Raw genomic sequence first — 20,981 nt, 5'->3', positions numbered from 1 at the left:
CCAAAAGATGTGTTTGGTTAAGTTTCAAACTAGACTCGTGGTTATTATGATATGTAAACAATGAATTAGTAATGTTTTGTTTGGTGTCTATTAAATTATATACTTTATCAATGTATACAAGAAAAAAGTTTTTTTCACTAGACCAACAAAATATTATCTTATCTGTGTTTTTTATTTTACTTTAACTATTGCTTGTGTTATAATTTTTAAGTTATGGTAGTGAAATTTGGTGTGAATTTACCCGTAAGAGTTGGTTCAGTTGGTTAAAAAGATGATAATTATCCTCTTGGTCACTTTGTAGGCTATTGCGTGAGTCTGTAGAGTTTACCCAGTACGCCCCGAAGGATAGTGGCTACAGGTTTTCTACGATAAAAAAAAACTTGGTGTGAATTCTACATAAAAATATTTTTTGAAGTGTGTTTATTCCGCTGCATCAAGAGTTGTCTGGTGCGATACTAACAATATCAATATTATTGTTAGTTGCCTTCAATATTGGCGATACTAAACAGATTTCTGAGGTTATCTTATTTATTACAGAAATTACACCTAGCAATTTTTTCTTCCTGCATTATAGACACGACGGTACCCATTGCTATTAGCCCACAACTTCTTCGGGCAATCACAGTGTTCACATCTGCAAGTAACAACAATAATCAGGCGATAATTCTGGGTATATATATACTTTCTAGTTAAAGAGAGCATCAAGTTCATAGACTAACCTGCATATTTAAAAAGAAAGAAAATTTTAATACCTGCGAAAGAGTTGGTGCTCTCAACAAGATTAAAAATAAATAAAAAATAGCAAAAAAGAAAAGGATTAAAAAATAAAAAGCATGAGTCCCCTTAAAGGAAGCTGGGCAAATCAGAAGCCAAACTGAGTCTTTAAGTATATTAAAAACTCCAACAGCCACTTTAGGTTGCACCTAATCCATTCTCACATCCTTTTTTAAAAGAATATTTCTATATATTTTGAACTGATTTCCGATTTTTTTTCTTAGTAAGTACAAATCAAAGTAACTAATATAATTTAATTAATATTTTGATTATAAAAAAATTCAGTAGGAAAGTGTCTTAGTCGCATTATCATTTAAACTAATGGGGTTAAAATTACTAATAGTTCTGCTGACAAGAATGTCCATCAAGTCGAAGTGAGCGGCCGGCCTAGGTTCAAATCCTGCTATCTTTTAACTTTCACTTTGCATTTAAAGATTGCTTCCAACACACTCATTGATTTAATTACATGAGATTCATTAAATCAAAGGATTCAATGCAGAAAGATTTGCAATAGCTTCATGTCTTCAACAACTCGAACCTCATTAGTAACAGCTCCAGGGTATCCAAACCTATATGATTCCAGGAGATATCATGTTGATTTTATCACAAGTGACAATCAAGTAAGTGAATTCCTCGTGTCGTTATTTCTCTACTTGGTTAAAAGTTGATCCACAAAATCTAATTCAATGGATAAATGTCAGCTTGCAGTGGACTTCCTGGTTCTTGTCATGGTGTATGTCACACTTATGGGTAATTTCGTGTTGTGTATGCATTACATATTTGTACAAACTGTGAAAGTGTGTAGAGCTTGTTGGTCTTAATATGCAATGATGATGCAGTTGTGATCATGATTATGATAATGTTAATTCTGAAGTTCATGAAGACTTTTGATCAAGAGGCGGACTTGAGACAAGTGGCGGTGTCATCGTCGGAGACTGATAGGTTGTTACCAAAGGAGACAATGTCTGCGTTGAATTATGGAACATGCTACCAACAGGATTTTGTGTCGGAGAATTACAGCAGCATCTCATCGGAGGATGAAAATATATGCATCATTTGTTATGACAACTCACGGAATTGTTTTTTTGTTCCTTGTGGCCATTGTGCTACTTGTTGCGCTTGTGCTAAGAGGTAATCCTGCTATATGTTTCTATTTTCTGGTGCGTAGATAATTGTTTTAAATGACAAGTAGGCTTTGGTTAACTGCCTTGTAGACTCGAAACATAGATCTCTTAGGATAAAATTGTTGATAGATTGTGCTGCCCAAATCTACATGCAGGATTGTTGATGATGGCGAAAACAAGAGTTGTCCGATATGTCGAAGATTAATTCACAAAGTAAGGCGATTGTTCATTCCATAGTGCCAGATGCGTTCATTCCATAGTGCCAGATGCATGCTTCCAAGCTTTCCAGCTTAGGTAATATGATTATCCGGCCTGGTGGAAAAATGAAAAACTGTGAAGATGGGTGATGTCGTACGTGCTTAAATTGTTTTAAATATCAAGAAGCAATTTATAATCTGAATGTAAATAAAATGAAAGCTTTTAATTATATTCGAAAATCAAGTGTCTACTGCTACCATTTTCCGTTCTGATGTATAAAAAAAACTTAGCTTCAATTAAAAAATACTCAAGAGTCAAGTTAAGGCAATGCTGTGAAAAGGGAGCCGCTTCATTTTTGGTCATGAGGTTCCAGTCCTAGAATTTTTTGTGAATATACAGGTTTAGAAACGCTGTAGAGCACAGGGTACTCTAGACATGAAAAATTCAAGCACACTTGCATATATATATTTTTTTTCAGATTTATGCATCATTATATTAGAAAGCTCAACTTCCCTAATAGAAAAGCTCAACTTACCTAACAGGAAGAGAGCGATCAGTACATGCAGGTCCATTCCAATCTCAGATAACTACACACAATGCACAGCCAAACTACCACTGAGAAATGGGACTAAAGAAAGAGGAAAAACTGACTTAAAACTAAAACAACAGAAACCAAACTCAATACTACTAATGTGACGGCCTCAACCCCGGGGTCAGGAGTTGACGTCACTAATAACAATATTAATAAACAATATAACCCAAATTATTAATTATACATAATCTCGACCCCTTTTACCAAGACCTTTTTCCAGGTTTAAGTTTGACTTAGGTTACAACCATCACAAAACCAACTTACTAAAGACAATTCAAACAATACTATCTTTATTCAGCAAATCAACATAGCTTATATTGCCTGAATCGTCCTTTCACTTTGACCCTTCGTCTACAAATGATAGGTGGTGCTTATTTTCACTTTAGTTTCCAAACATTCGAACACCTCTTGCTTCTCACCATCAGTTAAGACTGGAAAGTAATCTCGTATCTTCACTTCTTCTCACCTTCATATATTTGCACTTCACATTTCACCCTTTCCCTATTTCTTTATTAATTCCTTAGCGATTTTAATCACATTCAATCATTTCCTTCTATACAGGGCATCTATTACTACACCGGCCTTGCTTAAATGTTCGTTAATGGAATAATCAGAATCATTTGTTACTCTTAGCCAAAATTCATATTTGAAACTTAATATATGGTTGCCTTCCTTCTAATCTTTGTAGGGAAATCCTTGGGCATTTCACATGGACATTCTTGGTCCTTGGATAGCTGAGGATGTTATCAATAAATACCATCATGCTTATTCAAGCACTCCTTATACACCATGTTCACTAACTGATACATTTGTTAATCCAAATAACACTCTCAAAAATTGTGATGCCCATATTTCACTTTAAATGCAGTCTTTGATACGTTCTCAGGCTGGATCGTAAGTCAATCCCCGAGAAATAACACACTCCTTGAACTAGGTTACATAATTAATCAATTCTTGACAGGGTTACTGATTCTTGTTCGCCATTTTATTAAACTTCCGATAATCATTACACATTCTTATCATTTCATCTTTCTTTTTAGCAACATCTCTGGTGTAAACCAAGGGACTATATCTGGTATGCTCATTTTCCTGACTAATATCTTTTACATTTATCGAACTAATTATTTCGCCCCACTGGCCTACAAGGAAATTCCAAGACAATTACATATTACTCAACTTCATTTAACTTAAGTATTTTATTCCTCGCATATTTACACAAGGTGGATCTACTTTATCTCCTTAGCTTATAAACTCTTTTCTTCGCACAATTGGAAGAGCTTCTTATCTTGCTCATTCCTTTAGTAATTCACCTTACTACTGACTTCCATACGCTTTACTACTAACCTGTCCCGAATTAATCTTTGTCTTATGACAGGTCAACCAATTCGTTACTAAAATCATATCAAACTCCTCTAGCTTTAAGGGCGTCAGATCAACTACACTACGTCTAAATTTCTAAACACTCGATCTTTTGGTCACTCTGGAACTTCTGCTTCTAGTTGTGCTGGATATTGGCCCTTGGGATGTAGTACCTTGAGTAACTGTTCCACAATTCCTCGCAATATGTCCAACCTTCCTACAATGGTAGCGAATAACTCCTGGATTTTCTAGATTACCCTCCAATGCAGCATGACCCTTATGACCATATTTGAAACATTGAACATTCTTTGTTTTCCAGATCTGAAAGTCACATCAGAATCTAACCTTCCACCACTCCACTCCACAGTTCACAATACTGTGACACATAATATATTAATAACCCTATGTATCACTAACCAACATAATAAAATGGGTTGGCTATTTCAGTCACAACTACCAACAAACAATCTCACAAACTAGGTCAACTTAAGGACCTTTACTAGGCCTACTAGTCCAAATTTCAGCTAACCATTCTTCTAAAGGCGGTTCCCTATCATTTGCCATAGACTCGACAATCACTGAATAACTTTTTTAAGACAACAATCTTTTCCAATGGATCATAAATCCTTACTGTTGCCATCATTCCAAAATAGCAACTGGATACAGAACTCTTATTTCTCCTGACGACCAATTCTTCGTTTACTTCCCACAACTAGGACGATCTAACCACAGTGGTTACCAAAGGAAATTCATTGAAATAAAATGCCAAATAAAATTTCAAAATCAAGATAATCCATTCTAAAAGAAAAGTGAAAAAGATGCGGATATGACTGGGAGCAACCATACAAGTACGTAAGATGGCCAATCTTAGTACCATACAGTTTACAACACATAATTCAGTGGCGTCCCACCAGACCCTTTGTCACAGAGACAAATAGTCACATCATATGTATTGTATGCCCCCAATCAACCGATAGAACCTCTGAGGAAAGAAATATAAGGGCTCAAGGTATAAACCTCAGTACTAATCCATATTCACTATGGGACTCGGCTGTCAGGGCGGGCACTGACTATTACCCTTCCACCTGAACTTTCATGATCAGATTCGCTCGCTCGAGAAAAGAAACTAAAAACCTCAACTAGACATTGCCAATGATACCTATATATATAGGGAGACTTACTAAAATCTAGGGCAGTTTCAGCCAATCCCCAACAGACATCAGGGTTACGCCTTCGAACCCTTGACTAAACTCACGGACTCGCTCCTCTGGTTGAGTTGCTGGCTCATATCTATATAGAATAAACCTTCTCGCACTCTTCTGACTCTATTCATAACCTAAATCAGGGACTCAAACCTGTAGCTCTGATACTAACTGTGACGGCCTCAACCCCGGGGTCAGGAGTTGACGTCACTAACAATAATATTAATAAACAATATAACCCAAATTATTAATTATACATAATCTCGACCCCTTTTACCAAGACCTTTTTCCAGGTTTAAGTTTGACTTAGGTTACAACCATCACAAAACCAACTTACTAAAGACAATTCAAACAATACTATCTTTATTCAGCAACTCAACAGACCCACTTGGGTCCAACACAACTACCTCAGAGGAGTCTGACACAGAAGGAACTGGAACTCTGCCCCGACTACCACTGAAGAATCTCCTAGGTATCTGCAATACATATATAAAATATTTTGCAAGGGTGAGCAATCAATTGCTCAGCAGTACCACTATATGAATAATAATCAAAAACAGTTTATGATAACCAATTATAGGAACAAAATTCGTAACTTGCTAAAAAACAAGTAAAACATGTGTGAACTGGATATCAAAACTAGCATGCTCTGTAAAACCAAATCATTAGTTGTGTACTGTGCATAAATATCAATTTCTATTTTAGCATGCTTCTTTCATTTTAAAATCTTCCGTCCCATCGCAGGACCCATAAACCATTTGTCCCATTACGGGGACCTAAAATCATTTGTCCCATTACGGGGACCCAAAATCATTTATTCCGTTACGGGAACCATAAAACTTATCCCATCACAGGATATATAAAACTCGTCCCATCACAGGACCTATAAAACTTGTCCCATCACAGGACCTATACAATTTGTTCCTCTCCGGGAACCTCAAAATCACTTGCTCAGATATAAAAGTATTGGATGATCCCTGGTGAGACAGCTGATCAGGCTATCCTATGAAACTTGTTCCGGAACTCAGAGACTGGCTAGGTCTCTGTCACGCTGGGCTGGTGGTTATAACAGAGTGCGCAACCACTTCACCTCTTACGCTAACTTCCAGGCCGTTACGGGCCTTCTGCGCACACTCATCCAATTATCTGATCATTTTTATCCAGTTTTCCAAATCACTTACCTATCTCTTGTCAAAACAATTATAACAGAGCACATTTTCCAAAACATTTTTATTTTATTCAAAACTTAGAGATAGGTATTTTCAGAAGTTACTTTTCCCCCAAAACACAAGTTAGTAAAACAATTTGAAACCCAGGGGATACGTAACTTAAATCATTCTGTTCCACTATGAGAATAAAATAACATTATATTCATATATGCTGAACCATAAAGATATGGTCAGGGGTACTTGCCTTGCAGAGCTTTACACTAATACCGATTGACCTTGAGCCGACACGGATGCTCAGGCTTTAACGTCTAACCGCTAGATTACCCTAGGTTCGATTTCAACACTCAGGTCCTTCGATTGGAACCTTACTGAGCTCGTCGACTGTCCACCAGGCTATCCAATGCCAACTCTTGGGCTTTCCGACTAGCACCTACAAAGTCGAAACACCCTAACTTAGATCTTCGATTATGCTTGACATATCCTCGCTAACCATCTATTCGAACGTCAACAAAGCCCGACTCGTAATACTTCATATAATAATACACTTATCAATTAGGGCTCACGTCTTAGAAAGTCGGTTCGGTGTTCGTTTTCAGAAAATATGTATTTTTATCCTTTTCATTACAACACATAATCAGATTTCGTACAAAATAGTTACATACAATCGATCGACGTTCTGATAGCCATTGGGTACGGCTTCGTATTTCCGTAATTAAATTTTCCCGGAAATCGTGCAGCACCTCCTTTGATTATCGGCTAACCCGTCGAACATCCCGACGTCAAATCAATCACAACACCCAACCCAATCCAAATTCCAACTACCGACTTCAGTCAACAACAACAATTCGCAAATTCACCAACACCACTTAAATACAATTATTAATTATCAATCCCATTTTATAATTTTAATCGCATTTTATAGTTTTATTCACGATTCGTATTTTAAATCACAATTTATATTTTAAATTGTAGGACTCAGATCGAATCATCATAGTCCACCATCGGCTCGCCGAAGCTCATCGCCGACGGCGATAAAATTTACGGGTTCCTGTAATTACCGGGCATACTTCATAAATTTCATCAATTTATTACACTATTTCTTGTAATAACATATTTTATTTCACGAATCACCAATCACATAACTAATTTATTCCAGAAATTAATTAAGTAATTATATGATTAATGACTCGAAATATACCAGCATCAGTTCGAATTTCTCATAATCCTCAAGGAATCAATTCACAAAAACACAACAGCATGCAACAGGGTAACCGCGCGTGTATCACACGCACGCCGGCCACCTCGCCGGAGATGAACACGGCGGCGGCCGGAAAGTAACAAGAACGGTAACACAGCAAGGCAACACAGCTAACACACCCACACAACACGATACACACACAGAAATATATACATACAACATATATATATATAAGACGAAATCAACCACAATCGGGACAAAAATAAGACGATGACCGGACTAATTACTGGAAAAGAAACAAGACCATCAGAGGTACAGCGCCGAAAACAAGAGACAGGGAGGAAGGAGATTATACGGGGAAAAGAATAAAAAGGAAGATTGAGAGAGGGAATAGAGACGAAAGGGAGAGATGACAGAGAGATTGGGGAGAGATATCGAAAGAGAGATTAGAGAAGACAGTGTCGGGTTATACCCGATGGAACAGCCCCCCCCCCCCATTTTTGTTTGTTTGTTTTGTTTGTTTTTTTTTTCAAATAAACCCCGCAACGAAATTTATCTAACCACATTTTAGCTATAACGAGAAATTCACAGGTAACTAAAACCTGAGCACTATTTAAATACTTTATAAAATATCACAAATAATTAAAAGTTAATAAAAATAGGATTTTTCGAAATTTTAAAATAATTTTTGAAACACAATTTATACCTGTTTTTAACGAATAAACGAAACAACACGTGGGTGAAATTAATCTCAAAAATTCCCAAAATAATTTTAAAATCCCTGAAATATTCCAAACTTGAATAAATATAAGTTTCATAACTTTTAAAGAATTTTGGGATTAAATACGGATTTAACAAATAATTACAATCAAAAAATCATATATGGCTAAATAATTGATGAAATGTTGATTTCTCAATTTTAAAAACTCCTAAAAATAATTAATAAAATTATGAAGTCATAAAAATGATTTTAGAGATAACCCAAGTATTTATGAAAATAAATCCTGAATAAAATCACCTTTAAATACAAAAGTGACACAACACAACTCCACAACGAATTACACAATTAATACACGAACACCAACAATCTCACATAATTAATTAAAATATTAACAAAAATAATATCCAGCTGACAGAACCCACAGACCTATTTTATTTATGCAATTATTTAATAATTACACATTTAAACAATATATATAAAAATATACGAGTCGTTATAACTAAACCCAAGCTTCCCTGGGAACACCCGCTGGAGCATCTAAATCAAGTTTGTCAAAATTGTCAAACTCATCATTAATATTAATATATCAATTATATTTTTGACACCCTTCTTACCAAAATTTACTACAACAATTAGCACTCAAAGTTGATAAACAAAAATAAGTAAAAGTAGATATGAAGGTACATGTATTTAGTAGTAGGATATATTACATTGTTTCCATTTAGGGAAGGTGCCAAAGTATGCTAAAAGTTGGCTACTTTGATTGGCACACAACCTTTAATGAGTAAAAGTATGTCAAAAGTTGGTTATTTTGATTGGCACGCTTCAATAGTAGTCAACAAAAGTGTCATGTCATATCATGTCACATGATATTTTGATACCTTTTTTTGCATCCATACTGGAGATGCAAAAAAAAATCTTTTATAGTCCCAATTCAAGTAGGCAGAGTGATAAAAAAAAATATGTGGTTGAATTTAACTTGATAAAAAGGACAAACTTATGCTGAAGTGATGTGGTTGAATTTAACTTAATTAAAAAGGACAAACTTATGCTGAAGTGATAGTTTGGTCGCAATGCTCACTGCCCAAATAAATATTCCCCATAAAAATAGTTGAGAGTAGTGTAGTGGTCAGCGAGGTTAAGCCTCGTCCTGAGCTGATGGAGTTTTGTAGGCAGATGAATGCAAAAGGGCTTTTGAGCTTTATTGTGGAGAAATCAGAAAATTATACCCGGGATTTGTAATGAGGTCTCTGTTGCGCTGAAAAGTGCAAGCGAACCAGGCCAATTGGTTTTGGCTTCGATAGAGGGGTTCTTCCCTTATGACCATCACTTCCAAGAAGGGAATAAAAAGGATGTTGTCCTTCAGGACGTGCGTCAGACTTGTCTTGTAATTTTAAAGGCAATGGCCACATTGTTGGCAAAGGCTGACCGTAGAGGTGATAACCTCCTGAACCCTGAGATTAAGCAGCAAACCAAAGTCATTGTTGATGTGTGGAAGCCTAAGTTGGCTGATGCAGGCATAGATGCTGCCAATGAAAATTCATTGGAAGTTTGAAGTATACTTGCAGCTTCTTCCATTTTTTAGGATTGCTTCTGAGTTTGATGACGAACAACTCTGCAAACTTGCTCTTGAATTTTTTTAAAAAGGCAGATGCCTGAACTCTGTCTTTCCCTTGGTTTAGCAGACAAAGCAACAGGTTGGTATTACTTTTTAATTACCTGACCGTATGGAGATTATGGCCCTTTTCCACCTTGGATTTATATCCTTCATGACTTTGTAGTACTGTGGGATAATATTTGATTAGAGATGAGTGCCAAGGGAGTGAGCCATGATATGGGTTGTCCATTCCCAAATTCATTTTAGCGGTAGATATCATCATGAAAAGTTGAACTTTCTGAGACTTTTATTTTTGCAGATACTGTTGTTAAGTCATTGATCAACAGGAGCCTTCTGGTACATGTTGTACATCTTGTTCATGCTTTCCAGCTTACTGAAAGATTCCCTCTTTTGCCCCTATTGAAGACGTACTTGAAAGATTTAAGAAGGAACTCATAGGGGAAAGGGGGTAGTGCAGCCGCTGGACAGGTATTGTTCAGGCTAAAATAACACATTTCTGAATACAAACACACAACAAATGTGTATATACATGTGTGTGTGTGTATGTGCGTATGTGTATACACAGTATTCATATTCTCAGTGTGCTTACTACCATTATGTTGTGCAGAATGATACAAATGGCCGAGAACTTGCAGCACTAAAGGCTGTGGTCCATTGTGTCCAAAGTTACAAGCTTGAAGCTAACTATCCACTTGATCCACTTCAAAGAAGGGTTTGTCAGTTGGAAAGAATCAATCCCGACAAGAAGAGGTATGGAGAATCTGGTAAACACCGGTAGTCAAAAAAAACAAAGACAAATGGAGGTTTCATCGCGCCTCCTGCTGCTGTTATTCCCAGTGGACTAACAATGAGATTTACAGAAGGGGGGTTGAATGTAAATCTCAAAACTTTTTCAAGTTTTGAGCAGTTTGTAAGACTAAGTGTTTGAGTGATCAAATGTGTGTGAATTGCTTGGAGCTGATGCAGACAGATATATATTCAAACACAAATGTAATGAACACAAAGAACTTAAAAACTTTTCTGGTGGATTTGTTGTTCCACCAGAGATGTGTTATTTCAGAAAATATATGATTCAAAACTAAATTACAGCTGCTTCCTAGTACAAACTAGATGATTTTCTCTCTTGATATTTCTAAACAGCTCAGGGAAAATTCACATCTAATTACTAGCTACTACTTGGTTTATATAACACCAAGTTTACAAGTGAAGACAAAGATAAAGTACAATAAGACAATAGTTCTCCACTTGTTTCTGTTCCATTTTTATCCAGTGTAATATGGAATTATCTGTTGACTTTCCATTTTGAACCAGACTAAAAACGGCTGCTTTTTCTGCTGTTCCTGAAATAGGCTACCACATCTCTGTCAATCCATGTGCCTCTGTCAGCTTTGTTAACTGTCACTATCAACTGCTATGAGACTGAGCATCCGTTGAAGCTTTCATCCGTTGATGGCTTTATCCGTTGATGCTCTAGCAGTGCATCCGTTGAAGCTTTCATCTGTTGATGGCTTTATCCGTTGATGCTCTAGCAGTTGAAGCTTTATCCGTTGAAGCACTTATCCGTTGATGGATATTATCCGTTGAAGCATTAGAGACATCCGTTGAAGCTTAGTTTCTTATCCGTTGAAGGTCTTCAATATCCGTTGACACTTCTTCACTTATACAAAATTACAAGGCATGAAATATTTACAATTAGCCCTCCTATTTGTACATCCATTAGTAGTCAACATGACTGATTATCTCCTAACAACATCTAAGAATTACAGCTTGAAACCAGAGAGTGAGATGTGCTACAATACCAAACTTATTGCTAAGTAAGGCTACTCCTTCAACGGATAGCCAAGATGGTCTTATCCGTTGAGGCTACAAACACTAGATTTCTACTTAAGTGTTTTGCTGAACTTATCATCAAACTAATACACATATTCCTAACAATCTCCCCCTATTTATGTCTACTAGAACTGTAGGCATAAATTTGGGTTTAGCTTGATGATAACAAAACACTTAACAAATATATAAACTGTAACAAAGCAGAAATTCAAAAGTGCTGTAAAAGTGTATATGCTGAGATGAAATTGAAGAAATACATTGTTTCCAAGGGTGCTCCTTTAGCCTGAGCAAATTACTTTCTTTTCCTTTGATCCCTGGTTTTCTTTCCTAGCCTCCTGTCATTCTCCTCTATTTGAAGTTGAAGTTGTCTGTAGAATTCAGCTTCATCTTCTTCATTGATATATAACTTAGATTGCATATCCTTGAGAGTTTCATTACTGGCAATCTTTAGCTGATCTTCAATTCTGAAAAATCTTCTGACTCCTTTGTTGTCTCTGAACTCCATCAACCAATGAGGTGATTTGTGAATTGTAATACCTCTCTCTTGAATGAGTAAAGTTCTAGGCAAGGCATTGGGCTCCCTCCAAGTTTTCCTTATGTTGGCAATCTTGTTGAGAATCTCAATCCTGGCAGTTCTGGTAAAGCCAGAATCCTTATGTATGGCTGAGTAGACTCTAATCAAGGTAAAGTAGCCTTCATTCAGAATTCTGTGAAGAGGCCATGTTCTTTCCCCATCTCCTTTGTATTTGAACACTAGTCTTTCTTGTAGCTGTCTGTAGGCAGCTATTCCCCTTACATCCTCCAGCTCATCCAGATAGAGTTCAATGTCTGAAAATTCTTTTATGTCACAGATGTGAACATAATCATCTTTAGAGGTTTGAGGTTTAGGCTTAGGCTTCTGTGTGAATTTGATTGAGGCTTTAGAGGGTGTTGATTTGATTCTTCTTTTCTGCTTCTTTGATGGTGGAGAAGAGGTTAGGAAGGTGGGCAATTTGATGGTGTCCCAATCAATTGGTTCCTCCTTGGGAATGATTGTTTCACCATGAATGTTCATGAAGGGGTCAGGTACAATGGGTTCAGGAATAGAGGGTAGTGGTTTGGATATTGATTGGGTTTCTTCAGTCTTATCTACCTTCTTTCTCTTTGCATTGACCTTCTTTCTTTTCCCTTTCTGCCATTCTTCCTTACTTCTTTCCTCCATCTCAGTACCAACCATGTCCCCCATAGCTTCATCTTCACCTTTGTCTTTAATTTCTTTCTGTTCTTCAGCCTGACTTGACTTTAGCTGTTTTTCAAGCTTTGCTTGTGCTCTTTTGTCAGCCTTTAGCTGTTTGACTTCTTCCTTCAACCTTTTGGTTTCTTCCCTCTTGGCTATTGAGAATTTGGGATGTCCTTGCATCACACATATGCTATTTCCCTCTCTGAAGATAATAGCCATGTTTCTCCTTACAGCCTCATCCATGGTCTCTTTGAGATATGCAATACTTCTACCTAAAAGCTTGTCCTCATCAGCTTTTGGAAGAGGAAAATTCACCTCTTTTAGAGGATTCTTTGTAGAGTCCTTATTGGATCTGTTGTTGGGCTTGAGAACCATAGGTTGCAGATCTTTGGAAGAAGTTTCTCCATCCTTATACCTCCCTACTGGCTTGAGTTCCATAATAATTGATTCCACTTTTGTGCTATGCTTCACAGATTGTGATTGAGAAGTTGTAGAACCAAATATTAGTTGCATCTTTTCATCAATCTTCTTCCTTTGCTCTTTGACTTGCAATTCAGCTGCTGCTATCTGGATTAGATCAATTCTATCTAGCTTTCCTTTGACTTGAATTGGTGGAGAAGTTGTGATGACAGGAACTAGCACTTGAGAAATCTGAACTGTTGTAGATGGCTCTCCTTCTCCTTTCCCTTTATTCTCCCCCTTTTTGTTATCATCAAGGGTAGGGGTCAAGCCTTGTGCTTGTGCCAGCTGCATGAGTAGATTTGTTTGAGTTTGTTGATTCTGAAGAATGGTGACCATAGAGTCTTCAATGATTTGAACCCTATCTTCCAATCTGGCCAGCCTCTTGTCAGCATCAGATGCCTTCCTCAGTCTCCCCAACAAATCTTGCATAGTACCATAGGGTATAACTGAATCCAATTTCTCAGCATTGTAGGATTTCAGATCAGCAATGTCCAGCTTGAGCTCATCCACACTTAGATTTTACTGGTAATGCTGCAACTGCAAGAGATGCAGAGATTCCAGATGAGCTTGAAGAATTGCCTTGGTACCAGCATCCTGAGTCTCCTGAATGGCCTGCTGAATTGTCATGACTTATTTGACCAAAGTGACACCAAACTCTCCTGGTGTTGATGGTTTTGCCCATGCCCATGCAGGAAGATCAGGAACAGAACTTGGGCCTGTTACTCCACCTAAGTTCATGCTCTCATTCAAAGAATTAGAGTCATCATCATTAGAATTTACTCCAAATTCTTCAGATGGCTCACCAGCTTGAGAAGGCAGCCTGTTGACAGCAGCTTTGTCTCTGAGAAGAGATTCTGAAGTGTGTACAATGTGTAGTGTCTGTTCTGCCTCCACATTGCCCTGTGCAGCCAATAATTGATAGGCTGAAACAGGGTGAGTAAAAGTGTCAGCATCCAAGGAAATGTTATCAATTACAGCTTTGTAGAGTTGCTGAAATTGTCTTTCCTTATCTGCATCATCCACTTTTATTAACTCACTAGCAATGGTTGGATCCACCCTTATAGCTTATGTACATGCCTTTCTCTCAATTTCTCTCTGTTCTTGCATCAGGGGCTCCCCCTGGCTCACACACACCCTCACACCCTCACGTTCACCTTCTAAGGTGGCACTCCTCTCACTTACTTTTGTCATGCTGGAAGAAATAGCATGCATTTGGTGACTCTCAACCTCTCCTTTTGCCTGGGAGCAACCCATCCTCTCACTCAAAAAATCACTCCCTTCCCTCAAGCCTAAAAGTGATTGTACAGTTTCCATGTCCTCTACAGTTGGAGTTGTTTCTGTTAAGTGTGTAGAGGCCATCAACGGATAGGGAGTATCCGTTGAAGTAGAAACTGATGGTATCAACGGATAACTGCTATTAAGCTTATCCGTTGAAGAACAACCACTTGTCAACGGATGAGAGATATCTGTTGAAGAAGGAAATGATGTAGAGATAGAAAGTGATATAATTGTTGAATCTGTGTGGATTGATTTTAAGTGTGGTGACACAGATTTTACAACTACATCTGAAAGAATTGGCTGATGATCCAACAAATCATCTAAAAGATGATGATCACCAGGTTTTGAGTGGGGCTCCTCCCTGAGTTTTAATGAGGGAGAATCAGGAATTGATGTGAATATCATATCCACATCCAGAGAGGGTGTTGGAGAGTTTGAGGAATGGTGTGTTTCTATATTAAGAGAATGGGGTTGTGATTCCACATTTGCTGGAATCACATCAAGCTGAATTTGAGAAGGCACAGATACTGGTGGATGTATCTGTGCTGTGTGTGTCCCTTGTGTGGAAACTAGGGTTTTGGCCTTCTTCTTCCTTGAAAAGGCTTGAATTGGTGAATGTGTAGCTTCAGTGTCCCTCCCTCTTTTGTTTTGTGTCCCTGGTTGGGGATTATTTTCAATAGTTACATCCTTTTGGGAGGATGCAACTAGGGATGTGTTGGACTCCTTTTGAACCACTACAGTCTTTTGAGAGACTGTGGCTTGGCTGGTTTGGGTACCACTCACCTCTCCCACCTTATCCTGGGGGGCTTTTTGATGTTCACCCCTCCCCTCACCACTCACACCCTGTTCACTCCCTTCAGGGTTTATGGTAGTTGTTATAACTGTTGTCTTTTGAGAAACAACAGAGGTAGTTTTCTTTGACTTGACTTTGGAAATTTTAGATTTGGTGGCTTTGGTAGGAGCCTGTTGGACAATGACACAGGTTCCATAGCCACACTAGAAGGCAAAGAAACATTGGGGTTGGAAATAGTAGGAGTTATAGAAACATTTACCTCACTTACCTGTGGTGCATTCATGATTGGCAAGTATACCAATGGCACCTGGCTGTTGAGGTTCATTCTCAAAAGGTCTGCAAGGACCCTTTTCTCTTGTGCCCAGCATTTGAGTTTATTATTCTCATTGGATATAACCAAACCTTCAGCAACATGGTTAGCCAATAACATAAAGAATCTAGCAAAGTAGATGTTATGTGGTCTATTAGCTTTGTTGCCTAATCTGGAACCTAATTCTAGCATAACACAGTTGCTAAAATTAAAGTACCTATCAGAAACTAGCATATAGAGCATATTAACAAGAGATGAAGTGATAGCATCAAAATTGCTAATCTTCCCAGAGAAAACCTTAATAAAGGCATCTCCAAGAAAACTTCATTCTTTCCTAAGGCCTTTCCTTCTAATACTACCTAAACTAGCAGAATCAAAAGCATAGCCTATGGAATCTAGCATTGCAGAGACATCTTTATCAGTATGTGGTGTCATGGCATTATTCTCAGGCAACTTAAAGCAAGATTGTATATCATCACAATTAATGCAATAGTCCTTACCTTTAAGAGAGAAGGCAATAGTCATATCTGTGGAGTTGAACTCTGCAGTTGTCCAAATCTCCTCAATCACTTCACAGTAGATGGTTGGGGCTTCCAGCATTGCATAGCTCAGTTTGCAGTTCTTGATGAAGTCCATCATCTTGTGATAATCAGAATGGGCTTCATTCTTTTCAACCAAGACTATGAAATTATTCTTTTCATAAACAAATCCTGTTTGAGACATAATTTTGACTACTGGTGCCATTGTTGTGAGTAGAGGTTGCAGAGAAAAACTTGAGAATTGAGAGAGAAAGAGAATGATAATTGCAAGAAAGCGTAAAGTGAAAATAAGAATTCAATTGGGCTTTTATACTTTCTTGAATTAAAACACAAATAAAATAATTAAATGATACTTTTAAGTAAGTGATAGCCGTTCAGGAATAAATGAAACTGTAGAAATTCTGAAAACTACCGTAAATACAAATATATACAACACTGTATATCTGTATCAACGGTTGAGTAAAAGAATCAACGGCTGTGACTCACTGACGTGACACATCAACGGATAAGGTAAATAGTTATCCGTTGATGAACAACACTATTTTATCCGTTGAAGGATAAAATTACCAGAAATGTATTTGTCTTTCAACGGATAATGAATATCCGTTGATAGAACAATTTTGGCTTTCAACGGATAGGGAATATCCGTTGATAGGATAAGTCTTGATTAAAGCCAACTTTGTTCTTACAGCAAATTCATTTCAGGCTACAAGATAGATTACATAGATGACAAGATTATGAATAGTTAAGCATACCTAACTCACTTACTAATCTTGTGAATGTTGATTCATCAAGTGGCTTGGTAAATATGTCTGCAATCTGCTTTTCACTTGGAACAAAATGAAGTTCCACTGTACCTTTCATCACATGTTCCCTAATGAAGTGGTACTTGATATCAATGTGCTTGGTTCTTGAGTGCTGCACTGGATTTTCAGTAATGGCAATGGCACTTGTGTTGTCACAAAATATTGGAATTTTGTCAACAGTTATACCATAGTCAAATAACTGGTTCCTCATCCACAATATTTGTGCACAGCAACTACCAGCTGCAATGTATTCAGCTTCAGCTGTTGATGTGGAAACAGAATTCTGCTTCTTGCTGAACCATGATACAAGCTTGTTTCCTAGAAATTGACAGGTGCATGTTGTGCTTTTCCTGTCTATTTTGCAACCTGCATAATCTGCATCTGAGTAGCCAATTAGATCAAAACCAGACTCTCTAGGGTACCAAATTCCTAGATTTGGAGTCCCCTTGAGATATCTGAAAATTCTTTTAATAGCCACTAAGTGAGATTCTTTAGGGTCAGCTTGAAATCTAGCACAGAGACATGTAGAAAACATAATATCAGGTCTACTGGCAGTTAAATATAAAAGTGAGCCAACCATGCCTCTATAACTTGTAATATCCACAGACTTTTCAGCCTTGCTTAATTCAAGCTTGGTGGCAGTGGCCATGGGAGTTTTTGCAGGTGAACAATCCATTAAGTCAAACTTCTTTAAAAGATCATAAATATATTTAGTTTGACTAATGAAAATTCCACCACTAACTTGTTTAACTTGTAAACCAAGAAAGTAAGTTAGCTCTCCCATCATGCTCATTTCATATTTACTTTGCATTAATTTAGCAAACTTTTTACAAAGTTTATCATCTGTAGATCCAAATATAATATCATCTACATAAATTTGTACAAGTATCTTAGAGCCTTTAACATTTCTAAAGAAGAGAGTTTTGTCAACAGTACCTCTTGTGAAGTGATTATCTAGAAGGAACTTTGATAAAGTCTCATACCAGGCTCTAGGTGCTTGCTTTAGTCCATAGAGTGCTTTCAACAAATAATACACATGGTCTGGAAAATTTGGATCTTCAAACCCTGGAGGTTGGCTTACATAAACTTCTTCCTCCAATTCCCCATTTAGAAATGCACTCTTGACATCCATCTGATAGACTTTGAAATTGGCATTAGCTGCATAGGCTAGAAAGATTCTGATGGCTTCAAGTCTTGCAACTGGAGCAAATGTTTCATCAAAATCTATTCCCTCTTGTTGAGAATAGCCTTTGGCAACCAATCTGGCTTTATTCCTTATGACAATGCCATTTTCATCTATCTTGTTTCTGAATACCCATTTTATGTCAATAGAACTCTTGTTCTTTGGCTTGGGTACCAGCTTCCACACTTTGTTCCTCTCAAATTGGTTTAGCTCCTCTTGCATTGCTAAAATCCAATCTGGATCCAAAAGAGCTTCTTCCACTCGCTTAGGTTCCTCCTGTGATAGAAAGCTACTATACAGACATTCATCTTGAGTAGCCCTTCTAGTTTGTACTTTAGATGTAGCATCACCAATGATCTGTTCAAAAGGGTGATTCTTGGTCCATTTCCTTTGAGGTGGTAGATTAGCCCTTGATGAGGTTGCCTCAGTATTGTCATGATGTAACACCCCCAGATCCGGGGTCGGGGATCCGGGTCGTCACGAGTTCCATTTCCCTTAATAACACCCAATCTTAATAATTACTCAACTACTCTGTACTGTGACCCCACAATAAACACACACACCACACGTTATAGTCTCAGAGATGAACATCCAAAAATAACCACAAGTCATTTTATTCCACAATTATCTGCCAATACACCTTAAAAGGTTTTCTGAATAAATTTACATTTCTTTGCCATTATTACAATTCATAAATATAAATAAATCTGGTCCATCAAAAGTTGAAAGCCTAGCCTATTGGTAGTTCTTACCTCAGCTACGGCGGCATCAATGCTTCTAGAAAACTGCGGAACGTCTCCTAATCGCTTGTGAATCGGGAGCTTGGTTCTGTTCATCTTTTCTATCTGTTGTTGTGTGATGAAAGAAGAAAGCAAGGGTGAGCAGCAAGCCCACCAAAATAATATGTATAATGATTAATAGTATATGAGCCTACTCATAATACTCATGAAAGTCTTGGTCAAAAGAAATGAACCAAGTTTGATATCTTAATGCGATGAAGTCGCAAAATATTCAGTATATATACATATATACTTTTCAAAATATTGGAAGTCCTCTTCCATGCATAATATACACAAAGTCCCAGTGTATAACTGTATAAAAAAATATCGTTGCAAGGTGATCTCATATATCTAACCTTGTTTCAACGTTTTTCTGAAAGTCTTTGTCATTCATAAGATAATTATTAATTAGATATAAGTTTAAAAGATGAAGTTACAAGATACCCCAATATACTTATATCTTTCCCAAATACTACTTGAACTACCACTGTTCAGGTTATAATTAGCTTCAAAAGTTCATCACATAGATGAGACTACAAGACAAGATTTGAATAGATTAAATCTTTAAAATATTATTAAAGGAAATGAAGTTATGACATACTTCATTAAGTTCTGATATATATATATATTCATATATATCTCCCATACATTTCCTGAAACCTCTGTCATGTAAAGTATGAACAGAGTTTGACACATCCAATGAATTTTGGAAAGGAAAAGAATTTTGGCATAAACCAGATATCTTGCTGATCAGGCAAAGATACCAATAAGTAACCTTTTCTACTGTAGATGGATGAATTCCTCACCGGTCATCACCCTGGCCGCATTAGGACCTCGCGCTAGACCGTTACCCGGCCCCTCACGCGTTCATGGACTGCCACCCAGCCACTTACACATTCATAGACCGTACCCCGGCCTGTCGCTTATGCCGACTCAATTAGATGGGCTTACTTCCCGAACGTTGGGCAAGTAATCAATTCATTTACCAAAACTGCAACCTCGTTGCGAATATAAAATACACCACAGAGCCGGATTCCCCAGGTTTTGAGCGAGTATTTAAATCCCCTTAACAAGGAAGATCTTAAATATAAAAATGAGTTTTGGGATCCGCTCTGACTTTAAAAAATCATTTTGAAGACTCGAAAACACTTTAAAGAGTGTTTGGAGTAAAGCTGATTTAATGGAGTAAATCAGTCCCCAGAATATTTAGAAAATGACTGAATATTATTATTTAAATAATATTCCCATAAAGAATAATCTTTATAAAAATAATTGAAGTAGAAGTATTAAAACTTATACTTGAAACGAGTATTAAATAACCAAAGATATACTTATATGAAAGTATTATCTTTATTTGAATAATCGAAAATAAGTTTGATTATTAACACCTTATTCTTTAATAAAATAAAGAATATATTTCAGCAAATAATCGGAGTCATAGATCCTCAAATGAATATTCAAATAATATTCATTAAATAATATAAACTGAGTCATAAGCCCTCGAATGAATATTCAAAATAATATTCATTAATAAAATAAAGCTAAAGTTATCGAATAAACCTTATTCGATTAATAGTTTGGAAAACTATAACCATATATATATATAAATATATATATATATCCATATCCATATATACAAGATTACTCGGGATCCTCGACTCCCGGTTTTAGAAAATATTTTCACCTTTGGGTCCCTATACTAAGGGTATATGCAAGTTACCGCTATTCTCTAGCATAGGTATTATCAACTGAACCAACAGATATATATTTCAAGAATATGAAACAGGCATGCATATATACCATATCACATGCTACAATATATCGCAA

At 37.0% G+C, this 20,981-nt stretch overlaps 1 protein-coding gene and 1 pseudogene across 2 annotated transcripts; both read left to right on the top strand.

Moving 5' to 3' along the window:
- Positions 1–1,155: 1,155 nt before the first annotated feature.
- On the top strand, positions 1,156–2,376 carry LOC141687281 (E3 ubiquitin-protein ligase APD1). Of its 2 annotated transcripts, none has more exons than XM_074492495.1 (4): positions 1,156–1,394; positions 1,476–1,524; positions 1,614–1,905; positions 2,054–2,376. In XM_074492495.1, exons 1-4 carry the CDS (start codon positions 1,293–1,295, stop codon positions 2,133–2,135), a joined length of 525 nt encoding a protein of 174 aa, XP_074348596.1. In that variant the 5' UTR covers positions 1,156–1,292; the 3' UTR covers positions 2,136–2,376. The 2 variants fall into 2 exon arrangements, with proteins under 2 accessions (XP_074348596.1, XP_074348597.1); XM_074492496.1 differs by having other exon boundaries at positions 1,200–1,394; positions 1,649–1,905.
- Positions 2,377–9,444: 7,068 nt separating this feature from the next.
- On the top strand, positions 9,445–10,733 carry LOC141685648 (FRIGIDA-like protein 3; annotated as a pseudogene).
- Positions 10,734–20,981: the final 10,248 nt, after the last annotated feature.

The sequence above is a fragment of the Apium graveolens genome, chromosome 9 (assembly GCF_009905375.1).
Source record: "Apium graveolens cultivar Ventura chromosome 9, ASM990537v1, whole genome shotgun sequence".
NCBI lineage: Eukaryota > Viridiplantae > Streptophyta > Magnoliopsida > Apiales > Apiaceae > Apium > Apium graveolens.
The sequence above is the reverse complement of the archived record's forward strand: the minus strand, read 5'-3'. Positions and strand labels throughout refer to the sequence as shown.